At 42.4% G+C, this 14,733-nt stretch overlaps 3 protein-coding genes across 8 annotated transcripts; 1 reads left to right on the forward strand and 2 right to left on the reverse strand.

Moving 5' to 3' along the window:
• On the reverse strand, positions 1-3,098 carry LOC140771104 (auxin efflux carrier component 3a-like). The gene is made up of 6 exons (XM_073112504.1): positions 1,794-3,098; positions 1,398-1,716; positions 1,226-1,311; positions 847-1,004; positions 561-637; positions 1-473 (listed from the first exon to the last, which is right to left on the reverse strand). Exons 1-6 carry the CDS (start codon positions 2,938-2,940, stop codon positions 407-409), a joined length of 1,854 nt encoding a protein of 617 aa, XP_072968605.1. The 5' UTR covers positions 2,941-3,098; the 3' UTR covers positions 1-406.
• Positions 3,099-6,460: 3,362 nt separating this feature from the next.
• On the reverse strand, positions 6,461-11,453 carry LOC140770300 (transmembrane ascorbate ferrireductase 2-like). 6 transcript variants are annotated; one of them, XM_073111426.1, is made up of 9 exons: positions 11,292-11,434; positions 11,152-11,203; positions 10,894-11,066; positions 9,624-10,808; positions 8,979-9,027; positions 7,406-7,605; positions 6,991-7,282; positions 6,820-6,840; positions 6,461-6,703 (listed from the first exon to the last, which is right to left on the reverse strand). In XM_073111426.1, the coding sequence occupies exons 4-8, from the start codon at positions 9,765-9,767 to the stop codon at positions 6,824-6,826; spliced, it is 702 nt and encodes a 233-aa protein (XP_072967527.1). In that variant the 5' UTR covers positions 9,768-10,808; positions 10,894-11,066; positions 11,152-11,203; positions 11,292-11,434; the 3' UTR covers positions 6,461-6,703; positions 6,820-6,823. The 6 variants fall into 6 exon arrangements, with proteins under 6 accessions (XP_072967527.1, XP_072967522.1, XP_072967526.1 ...); XM_073111421.1 differs by lacking the exon at positions 6,820-6,840; XM_073111425.1 differs by having other exon boundaries at positions 6,461-6,840.
• Positions 11,454-11,681: 228 nt separating this feature from the next.
• LOC140770301 (single-stranded DNA-binding protein, mitochondrial) lies at positions 11,682-14,631 on the forward strand. Its single transcript, XM_073111427.1, has 4 exons — positions 11,682-11,953; positions 12,052-12,278; positions 13,389-13,489; positions 14,172-14,631. Exons 1-4 carry the CDS (start codon positions 11,705-11,707, stop codon positions 14,249-14,251), a joined length of 657 nt encoding a protein of 218 aa, XP_072967528.1. The 5' UTR covers positions 11,682-11,704; the 3' UTR covers positions 14,252-14,631.
• The last annotated feature ends 102 nt before the right edge of the window (positions 14,632-14,733 follow it).

Genomic DNA, 14,733 nt, shown 5'->3' on the forward strand with positions numbered 1-14,733 from the left:
CGGCCGGTTGTATATCCACCTGAAACCCGGATAACTCAGCGGCTTATCCGCCATTTATTCTTAGTAGATAGCATACAGGTGATCCAATAAATAACTTTTTATATTATACTGAGGCGAAAAAGAAAACAAAAACAAAACCAAAAAAAAAGAACTTTCCCCGTTCGAGAAAGATGCACACTTTACACTAACACAGAGGGAAGTACTCCTTTTTTCTTCTTTCTCCAAGTCGAATAATTCGGTGTTGCATTTGCTACTCTTTAGTTGCCTTTTCAAAGAAGTCGGTTGTGTACCAGTTTGATTCCTTCGTTAGCTTAGTTATCCAACCGGAAGGCTACTCGCATGCCGACTTCCACACGGCTTACTCTTTACCATTAGCTCAGTATTCTTTTGCCGTACGTTAACGTCGTCATAGTCCGAGGATTATGTAGTAGACAAGCGTGATTGGGAGTGCTATCAGCATTCCGAATATAACCCTGGAGATTTATCGGAAGATTGTTTATATTGTCACGAATAACCATTTGTATAAATTGGAGGGTTTTAGCTAATTAATAGCGACTTACGCGGTGCTGAGAATAGCGGGGTGGACGTTGTACTCCTTGGCGAACACGAAGGGGACTATTCCTTGAGGAAGAGCCGCCTAAAATAGAAACAGTGTAAAGATTTCATAGGGAAATAACATACACGTAGATAGTCATACAGCTGTCGGATCAGGATCGGACGGCATTGCTGTCCATCGCTGATCCGCTGTCCGCCATTGAGGACAGAGCTGAACATTCCTAAACAGGAACCGGTACGTGTGTACGGACTGCCAGAGAGCTATTAGTTATTAGTTTTCTGGATGCGTACCTGGACGATTGCCACGTGTAAAAGGGTCCCATGTAATCCGACGGCGATGGATGCGGCGGCCATAACAGCCGGGCCGGTGAGGAATCGGACGGCCATCGAGAATGTGGCGACCGAGTTCCCGCACGCGATTATCTTTGGCTGCAACGCCATGAATAGCCCTGCGAAGAACAAGACCAATCACCACAGTTTTTTATTTTTATTTTTTTAAAAAAAAAAAACCAATAACAATGCAAGAAGACTGGGCCCCGTCTTCTAACGGATAAAGCGCGTCCTTATTCCGGAACAAATACAGCGGATAGGATAGCTAGTGGCAATGATCGTGTCCGGTTAGAAGAGAACAGAGCATACGGAGAGGGGTCCTACGTCCTAACCCACCCACCTAAGCTAAACATTGCCATTCCGAGGCCCGCGTCAGATAGTATGGAGATGGACTTCTCGATTATTTTCGGCATGGCGACGTGCCACCTGTTCCAGTTGAACGAGAATATATTACTAATCCGTTGATCTATTATAATAAGTCAAAAAGGGATAAATAAAAGAGTTCGACGAACCGGAAGGCGATAAGGGACCAGGTGAGGCCGATGAGGCTGGAATAGGTGTTGGGATTACGGATGAGCTTGCGCCACACCATGATTAGGATCAGACGGGTCATGACGCTCGCCGGGGGCATCTGATGGAGTCTCGCTTCATCGGGCGGTCCTCCTGCTCCCTTTGGGTGTAGCTCCGCGGTGGAGCTTGATCCGAGCTTCGTTAGCCTGTCGGGTCCTGTCACCTCCTCCCCCTCTCCTAATCCCTTCCCTCCTCCGAAGCTGAAATTGTCTCCTCCTCGTACGACCGCTCCGTAATCCTCACCTTCCGGTATCGCCACCCCTTAATTGAAATCGAAATCGGTGTGAATATAATTCCGCTATATTTTGAATTCAAATGGATTTGAAAAATAAGGGAACCTTTCGTGGCGCCGTTTGCGGGGAGGTCGGCGGGAACGATCATTCGGATCTCCTTCGCGCCTTGGTCGGAGGAGGCGAAATCGGGGCCGTTGATGACGTGGAGCCCGCCGACCTCCGAGACCGGCGACGCGCTCGAGCTCCACACGAACATGTGGAGCTCCTTAGCATCGTGATTTGCCGCTGTCCGAGCCACCGCCGGCGGCGGTTTCTTGCCCGTCGAGGCGGAGGAGATCTCGGGGTTCGGAGAGGGGTAGGAGATCGGCTCGAAATTGGAAGGCCGCGGAGTGGGGCCACGGGAGGACTGCACAGAGTAGAGATCCGCGGCGCCGAAATTGGAATGCCGATGGGGAGGAGGCGGCGCTCCGCCAACCATCGCGAAGAAGTCGGCATGGTTGAAGTTTGATCCCCGCGGCGTCGGGTTACGCGAGGAGCTCAGCGAGTAGATCTCGGCGCCGGTGAGGTTCGACGGTCGGGGCGTCATCAACGACAGCGACCGCCTCGACGCCGAAGACCGCCGGACAGTGACGTGGATCTTCCCGTCGGCCGCGACCTCCGCATCGGTCTCAATCATGTCCCCACCCGCATCCAAGCTCACCACGTCGGGATCCACCCGGAAGGACACGATCGACGCCGCCGTATCAGGAAACTGGTCGGCGATCAGAAGCTTCGCAGCGCGGTACTCGAATAAGAAGAGCAAGAGGGTATACCAAATGATGCACTGCAAGACGACGATCTGGACCATGAGGGACCCGGAGTAGGGCCCGTACATGGCGATGAGGAGGGGGATACCCATGACGAGGGTATTGGGGAGGGTGGAGAGGGAGAAGACGGTGATGGACCAGTCGAGGGAGGAGGCGAGGCGGCGCGGGGAGAGGCGGGACCAGATGACGAGGGCGGCGAGGACGAGGAGCTTCTGGAGAGTGTCGGCGGCGAGGAACCGGAAGTTCATGGCGTAAGGATCGTTAGTGGAGATGAAGTGGAAAGAGAGGAGGGGGACGGCGAAGATGGCGACGAAGCGGTTGATGCCGGAGCACTGATCCGGTGAGAAGATCCCCCACCAGCGCACCGACCCGTACGCCAGGATCATCGCCACGTAGAGCGGGACCACCGCCGTCAGGACGGTGTAGAGGTCGTGCCACGAGATCATCGGGTCAGTCTTGGTGACGGCTATTCGTTGCGGCCTCTTCTATGCGATCATTAAGAAGAAGAAAAAACGAAAGGTTGGGAGGGGAAGTGGTGGAGTGGGGAAGTGAGCAGGTTGAGAAAGTATTATTACTTTACTCTGGAGCTGTGAAGTTAACCCATTCCTTTCGGATGGGTATTTATATACCAGCTGAGGAATAGCAGCTACTGCCTACTGGGTGGGGAGGGGGGGAATTGCTGACTCGGATAACTTCCTCTGGTGGACTGAGAATGGGAAGTGATTCTTTCTTCGGTATCAAACAACAAAGAGCTTGGTAGCTGGATTTGGGCCTCGACGACACCCAGATTGGTGGCCCATGAACTAACTCCAACAGTAAGACATCTACTTCTTTTAACCCAAACCAAAATGATTTAAGGAATATTTCTTTGACAAATAATTAAACTCCAATGACTCGAGACAAGTCTGGCACTGTGATCGATTCCTCGCTACGACCTCTTTAGCTCTTGGCTCTTCCAGGTACACTTGCAATCACCTCATCTCTCTATTTCTTTGTTCGGATTTTTCTTAAGTATCTATCACATCTACCTAAATATCAAACTGGATTGACTTGTTTGGTAACTTTTCCATATAGAATTAATGATCATAACATTACAATATTAAGGACCATCCTATCACCATCAATCACTTGTTCCATGCACTCCCCCATGAGTCATGAGAGTACACGTGCATGGCGACATGCTTTAGCAACTTGGACGTGATTAATTGGTCCATCAATTCGAAAAGAATTAGATGGCTTTCTTTCTCTTTTAACCATCTCTTATCTTTTCATCAAACTTTATAAGTGTGGGAGCTAGAAAGAATCCTGCAAAGTGAGACTTCTACTCTATTCTCATCAATATATAGACCTAACAAAGAAGTGACAGTTCATATGGTTATAGTCTACATCTTTTGACGCATCAACTTTTGATTAAGTAATGCAGCAACCTTTAAAAGATGCTAAGTTAAAGTGACAATTAATCTAAAGACCTAAGTTGTTCGTAGTATTTAATTGACCACAGGGCATATAGTCTGCAACAAGAATGTTTTCAATGTTTATTGATAGATAACTTCTTTTTTCTTAACCATAGAGAGAAGGATGAAATTAACTAGAAGGCTAGCTTCTAGAAAAGGCAGTCAGAGTCTTAACGAAAGCGACGAGCGTTGAACACACCACTCAAACATCCGTCATGCATGGGCCCCAACGACGACAACTGTCCATATTACTTTTTAGAGCTTAACTTAAAGTTAAGTTGTTGAAATCTAATAAGTTCACATTATTTATATAATAAAGTTTTGATCTTAGTCAAGATTTGATAAAAGAGATGCCAAGTTAAGAGGCAACCCCCACTAGCTAGAGACTAGTTAGTACTTAGTAAGGACCACAGAAGAACCAAAGTGCGACTTGGTCCGTTCTATTACAAAGTATAACTTCACTTTTCCTTCTACTTTATTATTATTATTATTTTCTATCACTACTAAATTAGTGTCGAGCATTATATAAGGGTTAGTCCCATATCAAAAGAAAAAAAAAATATTTATATTGTCTTTATTTTTTAATATTGTAAATTAAAGAAAGAAAAAAAAATGAGATTAAAAAAATATACAACAATAAATTTCGCTTAACAATTATTTTCTTAATTTGTTATATTAAAATTAACGTCTGTTAGCCAATTGCATATATGTTAGAAATTAAAGGGGATTATGTGTCAAACGAGACTCTATCGAAGCATTCTGTAAATTATATCTTCTGATTGAGTTTATTTTCAAAGTTTATGTCAATTCTTTCAGGTTTTAATCATGTTCAAGTAGGCATTAATTATGCGTTTAGAATTGTCCTAACCCACTGGCTCAATGGACTTCCACTAATAATTGATGGACTAATTTAAAATGTAGTCGCACGTGCACCTTAAAGGACTAAATAGTCCACTTGGCCCCTTAGCATGACTCGTGAGTAGTGAGTGAATCACACTCAACTTTTTTTCCATATCACTCCATATGAGAGAGAGACTCTTTTATTTAACCCCATAATGATGCAAACTTCTTTTTACCATATTAAATACTGGAAGGATAGGAGAGGATCCAGGAATAAACCTCTTCTCATGAACAAAATGCACCCAAACTTACTCTACTCCTATCTTCCATCGTCAAAAGGTTAATAATTTCACAATTTTAATGGAACTAAGTGTAGTAATTCTTTTGTCTTTTTGATCTACTAACCTTGATGCAACCACTCAAAGAGCCCAAAAGTGGACAAAAGCCAATGGGCCCACCTACATTTCCAAGGAGATATGAAGATGAGCAAATCCTGATACATCCAAACACTTGTAATAAAAGAGTACTTTGGCATTTGTGGGCAATAAGGAGAGGTGCCCATTATCACATGGCCACCCTCTCCTTGTCTTCAACCATTTGGCATTTAGGATGCTGCTTTTGTTGACCACTCTTGCCCATTGACCAATTTGGCCAAGCAAAGCTTCTAAGATTTTTAATGTTCAGATAAAATTTCTCACCACTGTGTGTAGAACTCGCCCAACTGATAGATAGATAGATAATCACATCTCACAATAAATAGAAATGTGTGGCTCAATTTAACAATGCTGCATGACCCCCACCCCCACCCCCCCAAAAAAAGAACACTTTTGAGACTTGTAGGACCATATCAATTATTGTAGTAATGGTATAGCAAGGGGCTTCAAGATACAGGTTGGATTTGAATTGGGCTACCTTTGATTTAACAAGACTAGAGACACAACTCCTTGCATTTAAAGGCTGGAGTTCTTGGCATAGGCACCAACACAAAATTAGTTGGGTGGTGCTTCCAGTCACTCTGCTGCCTATGAGACATGAGTCAGAGCAAATGTCTCAATGTCTCACTGGGTTTTCATTTCCATTGAGCTGCCTAGGCTCAGAACTGTTAGCTGTGATGTCTCAGAAGAAACTATTTTGCTTAGTAGATTAGATTATCACAACCAATATTTACTCTTCAATGACTCAGATGCAATGCATTGGGTGGACTATGGGCCATGAGGGTACCTTTATGTGCTTTTGCCTTGTCCTTGTTTGAAGACTGTAGGAAACCCTACATGGCTGGCTACATGTCAACTAAAGGATCTAGACCTGGAATGACACACATCTACTAGTACCTCTGAACTTTGAGTGAAGTTACTGCTAAGTCTTGTGATGAACAGACAAATAATATATGGCACTAGGTAGGGTCATAGGACTTTAATCCTTTTGACATAATCATCTCAACAGAATAATCCCATATTTAATTTTATATGATAATACTAAGAAACATTAATTCAAATATTTGTATAGAATAATACATAAACATGGAGTACAGCGATCACAACCACACGTAAAATCGGAAAAGCTTTGATTACAATATTGCCATAGAAAGAGACTGTCTAAAATTAAGCAAGTTCACTTCATGTAGTGACATTGATTTACCAAGCATAATGATTTCATAATAAGAAAAAAGGGATACAGAGTAAAACATGATTCAAGTATCACACTTACCTTAATACATATATAATCTTCACTACAAGATTTTTCATATCCTAAAAGGAACTGTATCTTTTAGTAAATAGAGATACAAAAGTTTGACTCTGTCGAGAGATGACACCCAAAATAAACCTTGATACAATCTCTTTTCGCTATCAGTGGGTGAATTTGATAATATCTTACTCATCAGTCATCTATGCTTCACTTCCTGCAGCATCAGAATCTGAGAAATCCAAAAATTATGACTTGATATGCAGCACTTGATTTATCCACCAGAACTTCAGAAAACACACTTGAAGAGGCTAAAAAAAGTATCACTAATCTTTTCTGCACGCTTACCCGCCTATTCTTTTTGACTCCCTAAGTTGAGGCATAGAAGAAAAAGTTGATAGATAGAGGAGTTATGTCAAAATTCTATAAAGTAAAAAGATCAAGTGGCAGCACACGAATATCTCCAAAAAGAAATTATCGAGAAGAATTGGATAAGAATTCTTCTCTACTGTATAGTACCTTTGTGTGCATCACTTTTGAAGGAACCTGAAGAAGCAACTGCAAGAATTACAATGCCACCCAGCAGTACTAGCAAAATGCCTAGGAAGTTAACCAAGAAAGCCTCAGTTGAGTATCGCAATATTGTGTTGCTGCTTTGAAGAAAAGTGGCCTTCTCTAGGAGGCCTGTAACAGCAGTTGCAACAGCAAGGACATATATGTATGCACCAAAAAAGACATGCCAAGGAAGCAAGAAAGCTCTGCCATTTCTCGAACCACCAGGATACCAGAAGGTTGCAAATCCAGTGCCCCACTGTACAAAAGAATAAAAACAAATATAAATTTAAATCATCAGTCAGGTCGAAAATGGAGCATAAAAGAAGCCATATCTTCAAGTAATACAACTGTAGAGTGTGAATGGGAGTTCTGTAATAACCTGAATACCAAACAACATGAGACATGCCAGTCCCAACCAAGAGTGCAGGCTGTAGAAGTTGTCTATTCCTTTTTCATTGTGAAACTTCAAGGCTGCCCATATGCCAATTGAGCCCAGGCACAAGGCAAAGAACTGTAATGTAAGATGCACCAACTTTTTGAGATTCTTTGTCCCTGACATTGTCTTGTATGCTAATATAGCTGCAGGCAAACAAATTCAATGATTCCAAGGACTAAGTTAATTACAGTATGAAAACAGCCAAACTGAAGTGTACTGAGGACATTCTAATAAGGTTAGCTGTGTATTTTATTACACTCAGTAGGTACTTGATACACTTTCAGAGAACCTACTAGGAAACTCGACAGTGTTATGCAATATCCATCCTCACTGTTTAAAAATATATGAAGGAAGACAAACTGTTAGCATTTCCTACGCACCAGCTGATTTCGCCTTCTTTATACTTTCCACTATAGTCCATAGGAAAAATATGGTATCAAGCTGATGAACTTGATTCTCTGGTGGCATGCTCTCAAGTTTTAGCTGAACGAAGTTATATAAAGTTGGCACTCTATTAGTGTCATCACAATCACTATCCAGTTCACAGAGATTCACGTGTGAACCTTGTTTCAAAGGTTTTCAAGAATTATGCAGTTCTAAAGAGAACATATCATACAGGAGGTCCATTCATTTTACTGATACACAACAAACTTAAGGGTATGTGAACATTTATTCTCTACCTTTGAAGTACTAGAGTTAGAAGCAAAGATATAAGCATTTTGAGCACTAGGCATGCTGACTACATCTCACAGGTAGCTTGCTAGCACGAAAAGGAGGAAGAGAAGACAGGGACCAGTGGAGCTTGCCATCCACAAGGCAAATTGCATATCTACAGATTTCAGGTTATGTTCATTGCCATATCCTCTTGCTATGGAAGGTTGAGTTCCCTGAATCTAGGAAATTCAGCAATTTTTAACAGACTGATTAGTTTTAGATTAAGCTTCACAACCCAATGTCATGGGCATCTTAGGAAATGTATATCTAGAAGAGCTTTAAGTAAATCCAGTCAAGCTTTTATTGGAAGCTGATTTGTATAGAAATTTTTGGAACTCTCATTATGTTGGATCTGAGATAAAAGCATGTCTCAAGAGTTAGAGAGAACAAGAAATAAATAGATACCCATTGGATTAGGTATTCCTAATTCTGAAATAAATAATTTCAGATGTTTCCTGTCAGTACAAATAAGCATCTTAAAGAAGCTTGAGACAATTTTATGTGTTATATATAGTGTACCACAGCAGCTATCTAATCTTAGTGCAATCAACCATATTACAGCATTTAAAATAATTCGTGCATTCACAAATAAGTGAGATAATCAATTAGGTTACCATTGGAGTATTCTGACATAACCTTGTGTACCGGAAATCCAATCAGATTCACATGCTTTCTACAGCAAAGTGCATGTTTTAGTGGCAACTAATACATCATTAAAGCATAATATGCTAAATTGAAGAATATCCTAGTAAACCTTTCTGAATTAATTTTAATGAGGGTTTAAAGACAGATAATCACTCACCTTCACCATTCAAAAGTATGAAGCCAATCACCATTAGTACGGGATGGACCTACAACAATGGGAAGCGAATTCATTTCATGTTAGCAGACAACTTTTAGATAGTTAAGCATGCTTGTTGTGATCCAATATATGCATCCGTAACTAGCACATAGTAAAATTATAATGCTTTAAAAACTCTATGCATTTAGTATACGTTCAGTCTATTCTAATTAGATGACAGACAATTACTTATGCATATCCTAACTCGATCTCTGCTCAAGAGAATTCTAAAGCCAACTAATGCATATTTCTTCTCAAAATTAAGTCGTTTAATTGTTCTTTTCTTCTTTAAGGGAGCATTGTAATTACACCAACAAACAGAGAAGGATCCCATTTCATAGACTATCAAAATTTTGGTTGAATTCGCTATATAAAAACAGTACTTAAAAAGTTCATCAACTAATAGATCAGACAATTTCTCTTTGATTCAGAGCTTAATTTCATTGAGGGCTTCCTGCAATCCCCAAAGTGCAGAGGAAAACAAAATGAGCATAGCCACCAGTACTAATATATATACAATTTTTGCGTGGAAATGGAAGATGGAGATCATATTGTTATGAACAGTTTTAAGAGAAGTAATGGAGAGACAGGGAAATGGTTTCTTACGTTAAAGATGAGATCTTTGTTCTCGGAGACGAGGGCCATCCCTCCCCGGAAACGGACGGCCCAGACGACAACCAGGGCAGCGACCGCGGCGCCAATCAGACGGATCAGGGTCACGATGGGGAATCGGACTACGGGAATCGCCATCTTTCCGACGAGAGAGGGAGATGGAGGGAGAGAGAGAGAGAGAGAGATGGAAGTAGAAGGGGAGGGTTTGCGTTGTGTACAACTGCAAACTCCTTTCCAATCTTTTGACTGCTCGACTTAAAAATTAAAAGAATCTTACAACCAATTACTTTGCGTACAAAAACAACCCCAAATAGAACATCAAAAGCACAAAATGAGATGCTTTTTTGTTTGTAATTGTTGTTCGAAACTTTGTGCAGAGAACTGCAAGTATAAAATCTTCTCCTGGAATTGGGAAGCATGGTTGCCTTGTGAGCTCGAATAACATTGTTTTCATCTAGTTATCCTTACGGCCCAATACATAGGGACGGCCCAAATTCTTTCAATTTTGTCATGCGAAACTACAAAACTAAATATCCGGGTAATGTCTCTCTACATAAATGCTGGATAATTCTTCGTTGTATACTACACGACAGAGCTAGATTGAGCTTTCGTATCAAGATTCTTTCCCATTCGATAGACATCACATCAGCCAGATATGCTAAAGCGTAGGGAAACAACAGAACTAACTTTGTCTGAGTGGTCACACTGTTGCAGGATACGAAACTACACAAGACAAATTTATCTAATAATCCTAGATTCGTCCTTTATTATTGTGAAGGGTAACAATAAAAAAGAAGAAAACTTTTTCCAGTATGAGACCAATGTTACTAGATTCTACTCATCAGGATGATCATGATCCACTGGGCAGATTAGAGCTCTGTGGTTGTTCTTGGCGTTGCGTTGGTGCCTCGGAGTGACAGCGGCGAGGACGACGAGGCCACACAGGAGCGCGAGGACGAGGCCGAGGCCGTTCACGAGAGTCGCTTCTGTCGAGCGCCGGGGGAGCCCACGCTTGGTCTGGAGTACGGTCATCTTCTCCAGGAGGCCCATCTCGGCCGTGGCCACCGCCAGGGAGTACGTGTACAGCCCCGCAAATACACGCCATTGTTGTGGTCGAACGAATGATTTCGATCGCCGCCCCTCGGATCGGGTCAAGAGGCTCAGGAACCCACTCAACCACTGGGGGGCGCGCACGTTAGCCGGCGGAGCAAATTAAGTAAAAAATAAAAATAAAATAGCAAAAAGGGGAATGGAGTAGGAAGACCTGGGCGCCGAAGAGGGAGACGGAGAGGAGGCCGATCCAGGAGTGCAAGCTGTAGAAGTTGGCCACGATTCCATTTTTACCCTTGAACTTGGCCCAAATCCCGAAAAGCCCGAACCAGAGGGCGGCTCCCTGGAGAAACAGGCGCGCCGACTTCCGCCTCTGCGCCAATAGAGCTGGCATCTCGAAGTCTCATTACTCCCCGTCAGATTACCGCAGAGAGAGAATATGAGTTGAATCAAAGAAGAGGGGCTTGTTTACCTTCGCCTCCGAGGAGGATGAAGCCGACGACCATGAGGATATGGTGGAGGATCTGGGAGGAAGATAAGATGAAAGAATTGGGGCATTTTAGTTCTCTTACGGGGTGCGATCGGGAAAGAGATTGTTGAATGGGTACTTACGGAATAGAGGTGGTCGAAATGGGTATTAGCGGCGGCGGCGGCGGCGGCGGCGGCGGAAGTGGAGAGGAGGACGGTGCTACGGAAGGCGAGGGACCACACGAGGACGAGGACGGCGACGAGGAGAGACGCGAGCCGAGCAAGAGACACGACGACGCCGGCCATGCGATCGATCGTACAAGTTGCTTCCTGTCCTTTTTCTCTCCCGCAGACGAGAAGAAACTTCTATCGAGGTTTACAGCTCCTTTTTTACTTTCCCATTTTACCCTTGTCTTGTTTTAATATTCCTCTTATCTTTACAATTGGAGTCCGTGGGGGCCGATTGTTGGATTCTACAATGGGCCGAACCGGCCTAGGGCTTTAGAGAGGCTTAACCGAGACGAACGAGAGTGAGTGAGAGCACTGTCGCCGAGACAATGGCGGCTTCGTCGTCCTCCTCCTCCCTTTCGAGGCGTCTCCTCCTCTCTCGCTCCATCCTCTCCTCCTCACGTCGATGCTTCTGCTCTTCTTACCTCTCTGGGGACGAATCCTTTCCGGACTCTCCCAAACCCGACCAGAATGCTTCCTCTCCCCAGTCCTCCTCGTCCCCGCAGCAACAGAAGCAGCAGCAGCAAGTCCCTTTCCAGCGGCTTCTCGAGAACGGTCTTGATCCCGGTGTTTACAAGGTATTAACTTCAATCTAGCCACCAAATAATTTGCTCCTATTTGTTTCCTTTCTTATTGGTTTTGAGACGATTGATTTGGATGTGTTTGAGTACGGAAGGCGATCATGGTGGGGAAGGTGGGGCAGCAGCCGGTGCAGAAGCGGCTGAAGAGTGGGCGGGCGGTGGTCCTGTTCTCGCTCGCGACGGGAGGGATACGGAACAACCGCCGGCCGCTGGAGAACGAGGCGCCGCGGGAGTATGCCGAGCGATGCGCCGTGCAGTGGCACCGCGTTAGCGTCTACCCCGAGCGCCTTGGCGACCTTGCCCTCAATCACGTCAAGCCCGGGTTAGTCCCTCTTCTTATTATTCTTTCTGTTGAATGGATTTTGTGTGTGGTCCTTTAATTCGTTTCAGGCATAAGATTTCTTTTACCCTGTCCAATGATACGTGTCGATATGTTTTCCTAAACGAACAAGGTCCATTAGGCCTTTTCAAATTGGTTGATTGTAGTCGTCGCCATCCTGGTGATCAATGAACCGGAAATTTCAGCATCATATGAAACCATATTTTAGAAAGAAGCTTGTTCTTACTTCTTACAAAGAGAACGTTGCCCAAACACTAGATTGCTCAGTCTTGACTTAGGATCTTTGAGGTTAATCAAACATGAACAGAGCAAATTTGGCTAGCTTATGATTTTCAGGCTTATTCAAGCTGGGCTTTTTTATGATCCAAAACCGAAAAATGAGTTGAGCTTGGTTTTGTTGTCTAAACTATAAATAGCTAATCCTAAACGTTGGTCGTATTGCTCCAGAGTTGGTTATCTACAACTTAGCTCTTGTTCATAACTAGTGTCTTATGTTGGGATTTATAAGCAAAGGGTGGTGGGCTAGGATTTTTAGTAAAAGTAATAAATCCAATATCTGACACTTATATACAATTGGAATAATAGAGTTTGAGAAAGTTAATGATGCTATGTACTTATTCGTAGTTTTGACGGACTAAGATGATTAAAATGTCAATTTTGTAAATAATCACATAGGGATGATATTATGTTTGTAAAGGCCTGTATGATTGATACTTTTTTAACCCAGGAAATGATTATTTCTTGTGGTGCATTAATAATTAAAATGTGAGGGAAAAATTAGAAATTTAGAATGCAACTTTTGATAAGATGATAGTTCTTAGTGTGAATATAAGAGTAGTTTTGTATTATATTTTGTGAACAAATTATGAGTAGAATATGGTAGTGGTAACTGTGATAAGGTAACTAATGAAGTGTTATTTGGCGATAGAACAACAAAATGATCTGGCACTTGTTGTAAGTCATATTGTTTTCCAGTCTTCCCTTTTGTTTTGTAGAACTCATATTTTGACCCTGTTCTCTTGATTATGTTATTTTTCCTGTTAAAAAATGCATCATCATATACTAATGCACTTGTTGTTTGCTTTATTACAGATCCACTCTATACTTGGAAGGCAACCTTGAGACCAAGGTGTTCAGCGATCCAATTACTGGGCTTGTTAGGCGCATAAGGGAAATAGCTATTCGGCGAGATGGTATGTACTGTCTGGCTCTTTTGTTGTTCCATTTGATTTTCCATGCTGGTGCTGTATTTGGTGCAGCATGCTGAGGTAGAGCTGACAATAAAGGAACGTGGTACATCTAACATCTAACATAGGCAATTTAACTGTAAATTTGATGTTTTTGTGCTTGATAAATTTGTTCACCAGATTGTCACCAAGCACCCATCAAGCATGAATAAGAAAATTCCAGTTGTTGGAGTTTGGAAGAACAGTCTTTCATTAATCTGTTTATGTGTGGTATTCGGAATTCTAGTATACCTTTCATAAAGCAGCATATGGCACAACTTTTAATTAAACAGTGAGATATGTTTGAAGGTTTCTTTTCTTGAAGCTTGTTAGGACTTTGCATGGTTGCTGGTCAATTCGAGACTATTAATAATCAATGCATCTTTGAAGTAGTAATTATGGAATTTTCCTGCAAAGTTAGTATTTGGCAAGTTGAACAGCTTCATTAGAATAGTGAAATGAGCTCATTTGCAGACACCATTCACACCAAAACTAAAGCAGAGAGTAAATTATTTAACCTTTCTTTTTGTCAGGATATGTCATCTGCTGGCCTAATAGTGATATTGCCATATTGATTTGCTACATGTATTTGTTTTGTTGCATGCACAATGTTGAGTTAGACCTCTAACAATATCCATTTCCTGAGCAGGTCGCCTTGTCTTTCTTGGTAACGACAGCAATGCCGCCCAGTTAGAACAAGGGGAGCTAAGGAGTGTTGGCTACTACTAAAGGTAAAAGCCTGAGAAGACGAGGAAGCACTGTCACAGAGATAAAGGAATTCAAGACAGTTCTTCCTCATTGTGCAAGAGAAATGTCATCAGGATCAGATGATTCGGTTGTAGCTTTCAGTTAGCCTTGAAGATTCTTACAGCCTCTGGCTGCAATTGAACAATTGTAACTGATTTAGAACTGCAGTGTGGGGTACCTTTCTTTCTACAGTGTGAGCATAAGCAAAATTGGATAATGCACTATTATATGTTGTTGTTCCTCTTAAAAGACAATGTAAATGCTTTAGCCATCTTTCAGAGTTCACTCTATCCAACTATATTTGGAAGGTATTGTGCATAAAGGAACTTGTGTTATATTTATATAGGTTTTGCTTTCTGGTAGTTCATTCAGACCCAAGTTTGATTGGCAAGGCGAGTAACATCTTCTTGAAGAGCTTTATTGCAGAATGTTATCAATAGTTGGATGCAGTATGAAACAAATGT

The sequence above is a fragment of the Typha angustifolia genome, chromosome 11 (genome assembly GCF_048772165.1).
Source record: "Typha angustifolia cultivar Huaian chromosome 11, ASM4877216v1, whole genome shotgun sequence".
In the NCBI taxonomy this organism is placed as follows: Eukaryota; Viridiplantae; Streptophyta; class Magnoliopsida; order Poales; family Typhaceae; genus Typha; species Typha angustifolia.

Excerpts from the sequence above, each read along its gene's own strand:
- LOC140771104 (XM_073112504.1), bottom strand. The coding sequence starts at position 2,940 with ATGATCTCGTGGCACGACCTCTACACCGTCCTGACGGCGGTGGTCCCG. Across the intron at positions 638-846 it reads TACACGTGGCAATCGTCCAG|GCGGCTCTTCCTCAAGGAAT; the intron begins GTACGCATCCAG and ends TTTCTATTTTAG. Across the intron at positions 474-560 it reads CCCGCTATTCTCAGCACCGC|GGTTATATTCGGAATGCTGA; the intron begins GTAAGTCGCTAT and ends ATAAATCTCCAG.
- LOC140770300 (XM_073111420.1), bottom strand. The coding sequence starts at position 11,453 with ATGGCCGGCGTCGTCGTGTCTCTTGCTCGGCTCGCGTCTCTCCTCGTC. Across the intron at positions 11,204-11,291 it reads ATTTCGACCACCTCTATTCC|ATCCTCCACCATATCCTCAT; the intron begins GTAAGTACCCAT and ends TCTTCCTCCCAG. Across the intron at positions 11,067-11,151 it reads CATCCTCCTCGGAGGCGAAG|CTCTATTGGCGCAGAGGCGG; the intron begins GTAAACAAGCCC and ends TCGAGATGCCAG.
- LOC140770301 (XM_073111427.1), top strand. The coding sequence starts at position 11,705 with ATGGCGGCTTCGTCGTCCTCCTCCTCCCTTTCGAGGCGTCTCCTCCTC. Across the intron at positions 12,279-13,388 it reads CTCAATCACGTCAAGCCCGG|ATCCACTCTATACTTGGAAG; the intron begins GTTAGTCCCTCT and ends GCTTTATTACAG. Across the intron at positions 13,490-14,171 it reads AATAGCTATTCGGCGAGATG|GTCGCCTTGTCTTTCTTGGT; the intron begins GTATGTACTGTC and ends TTTCCTGAGCAG.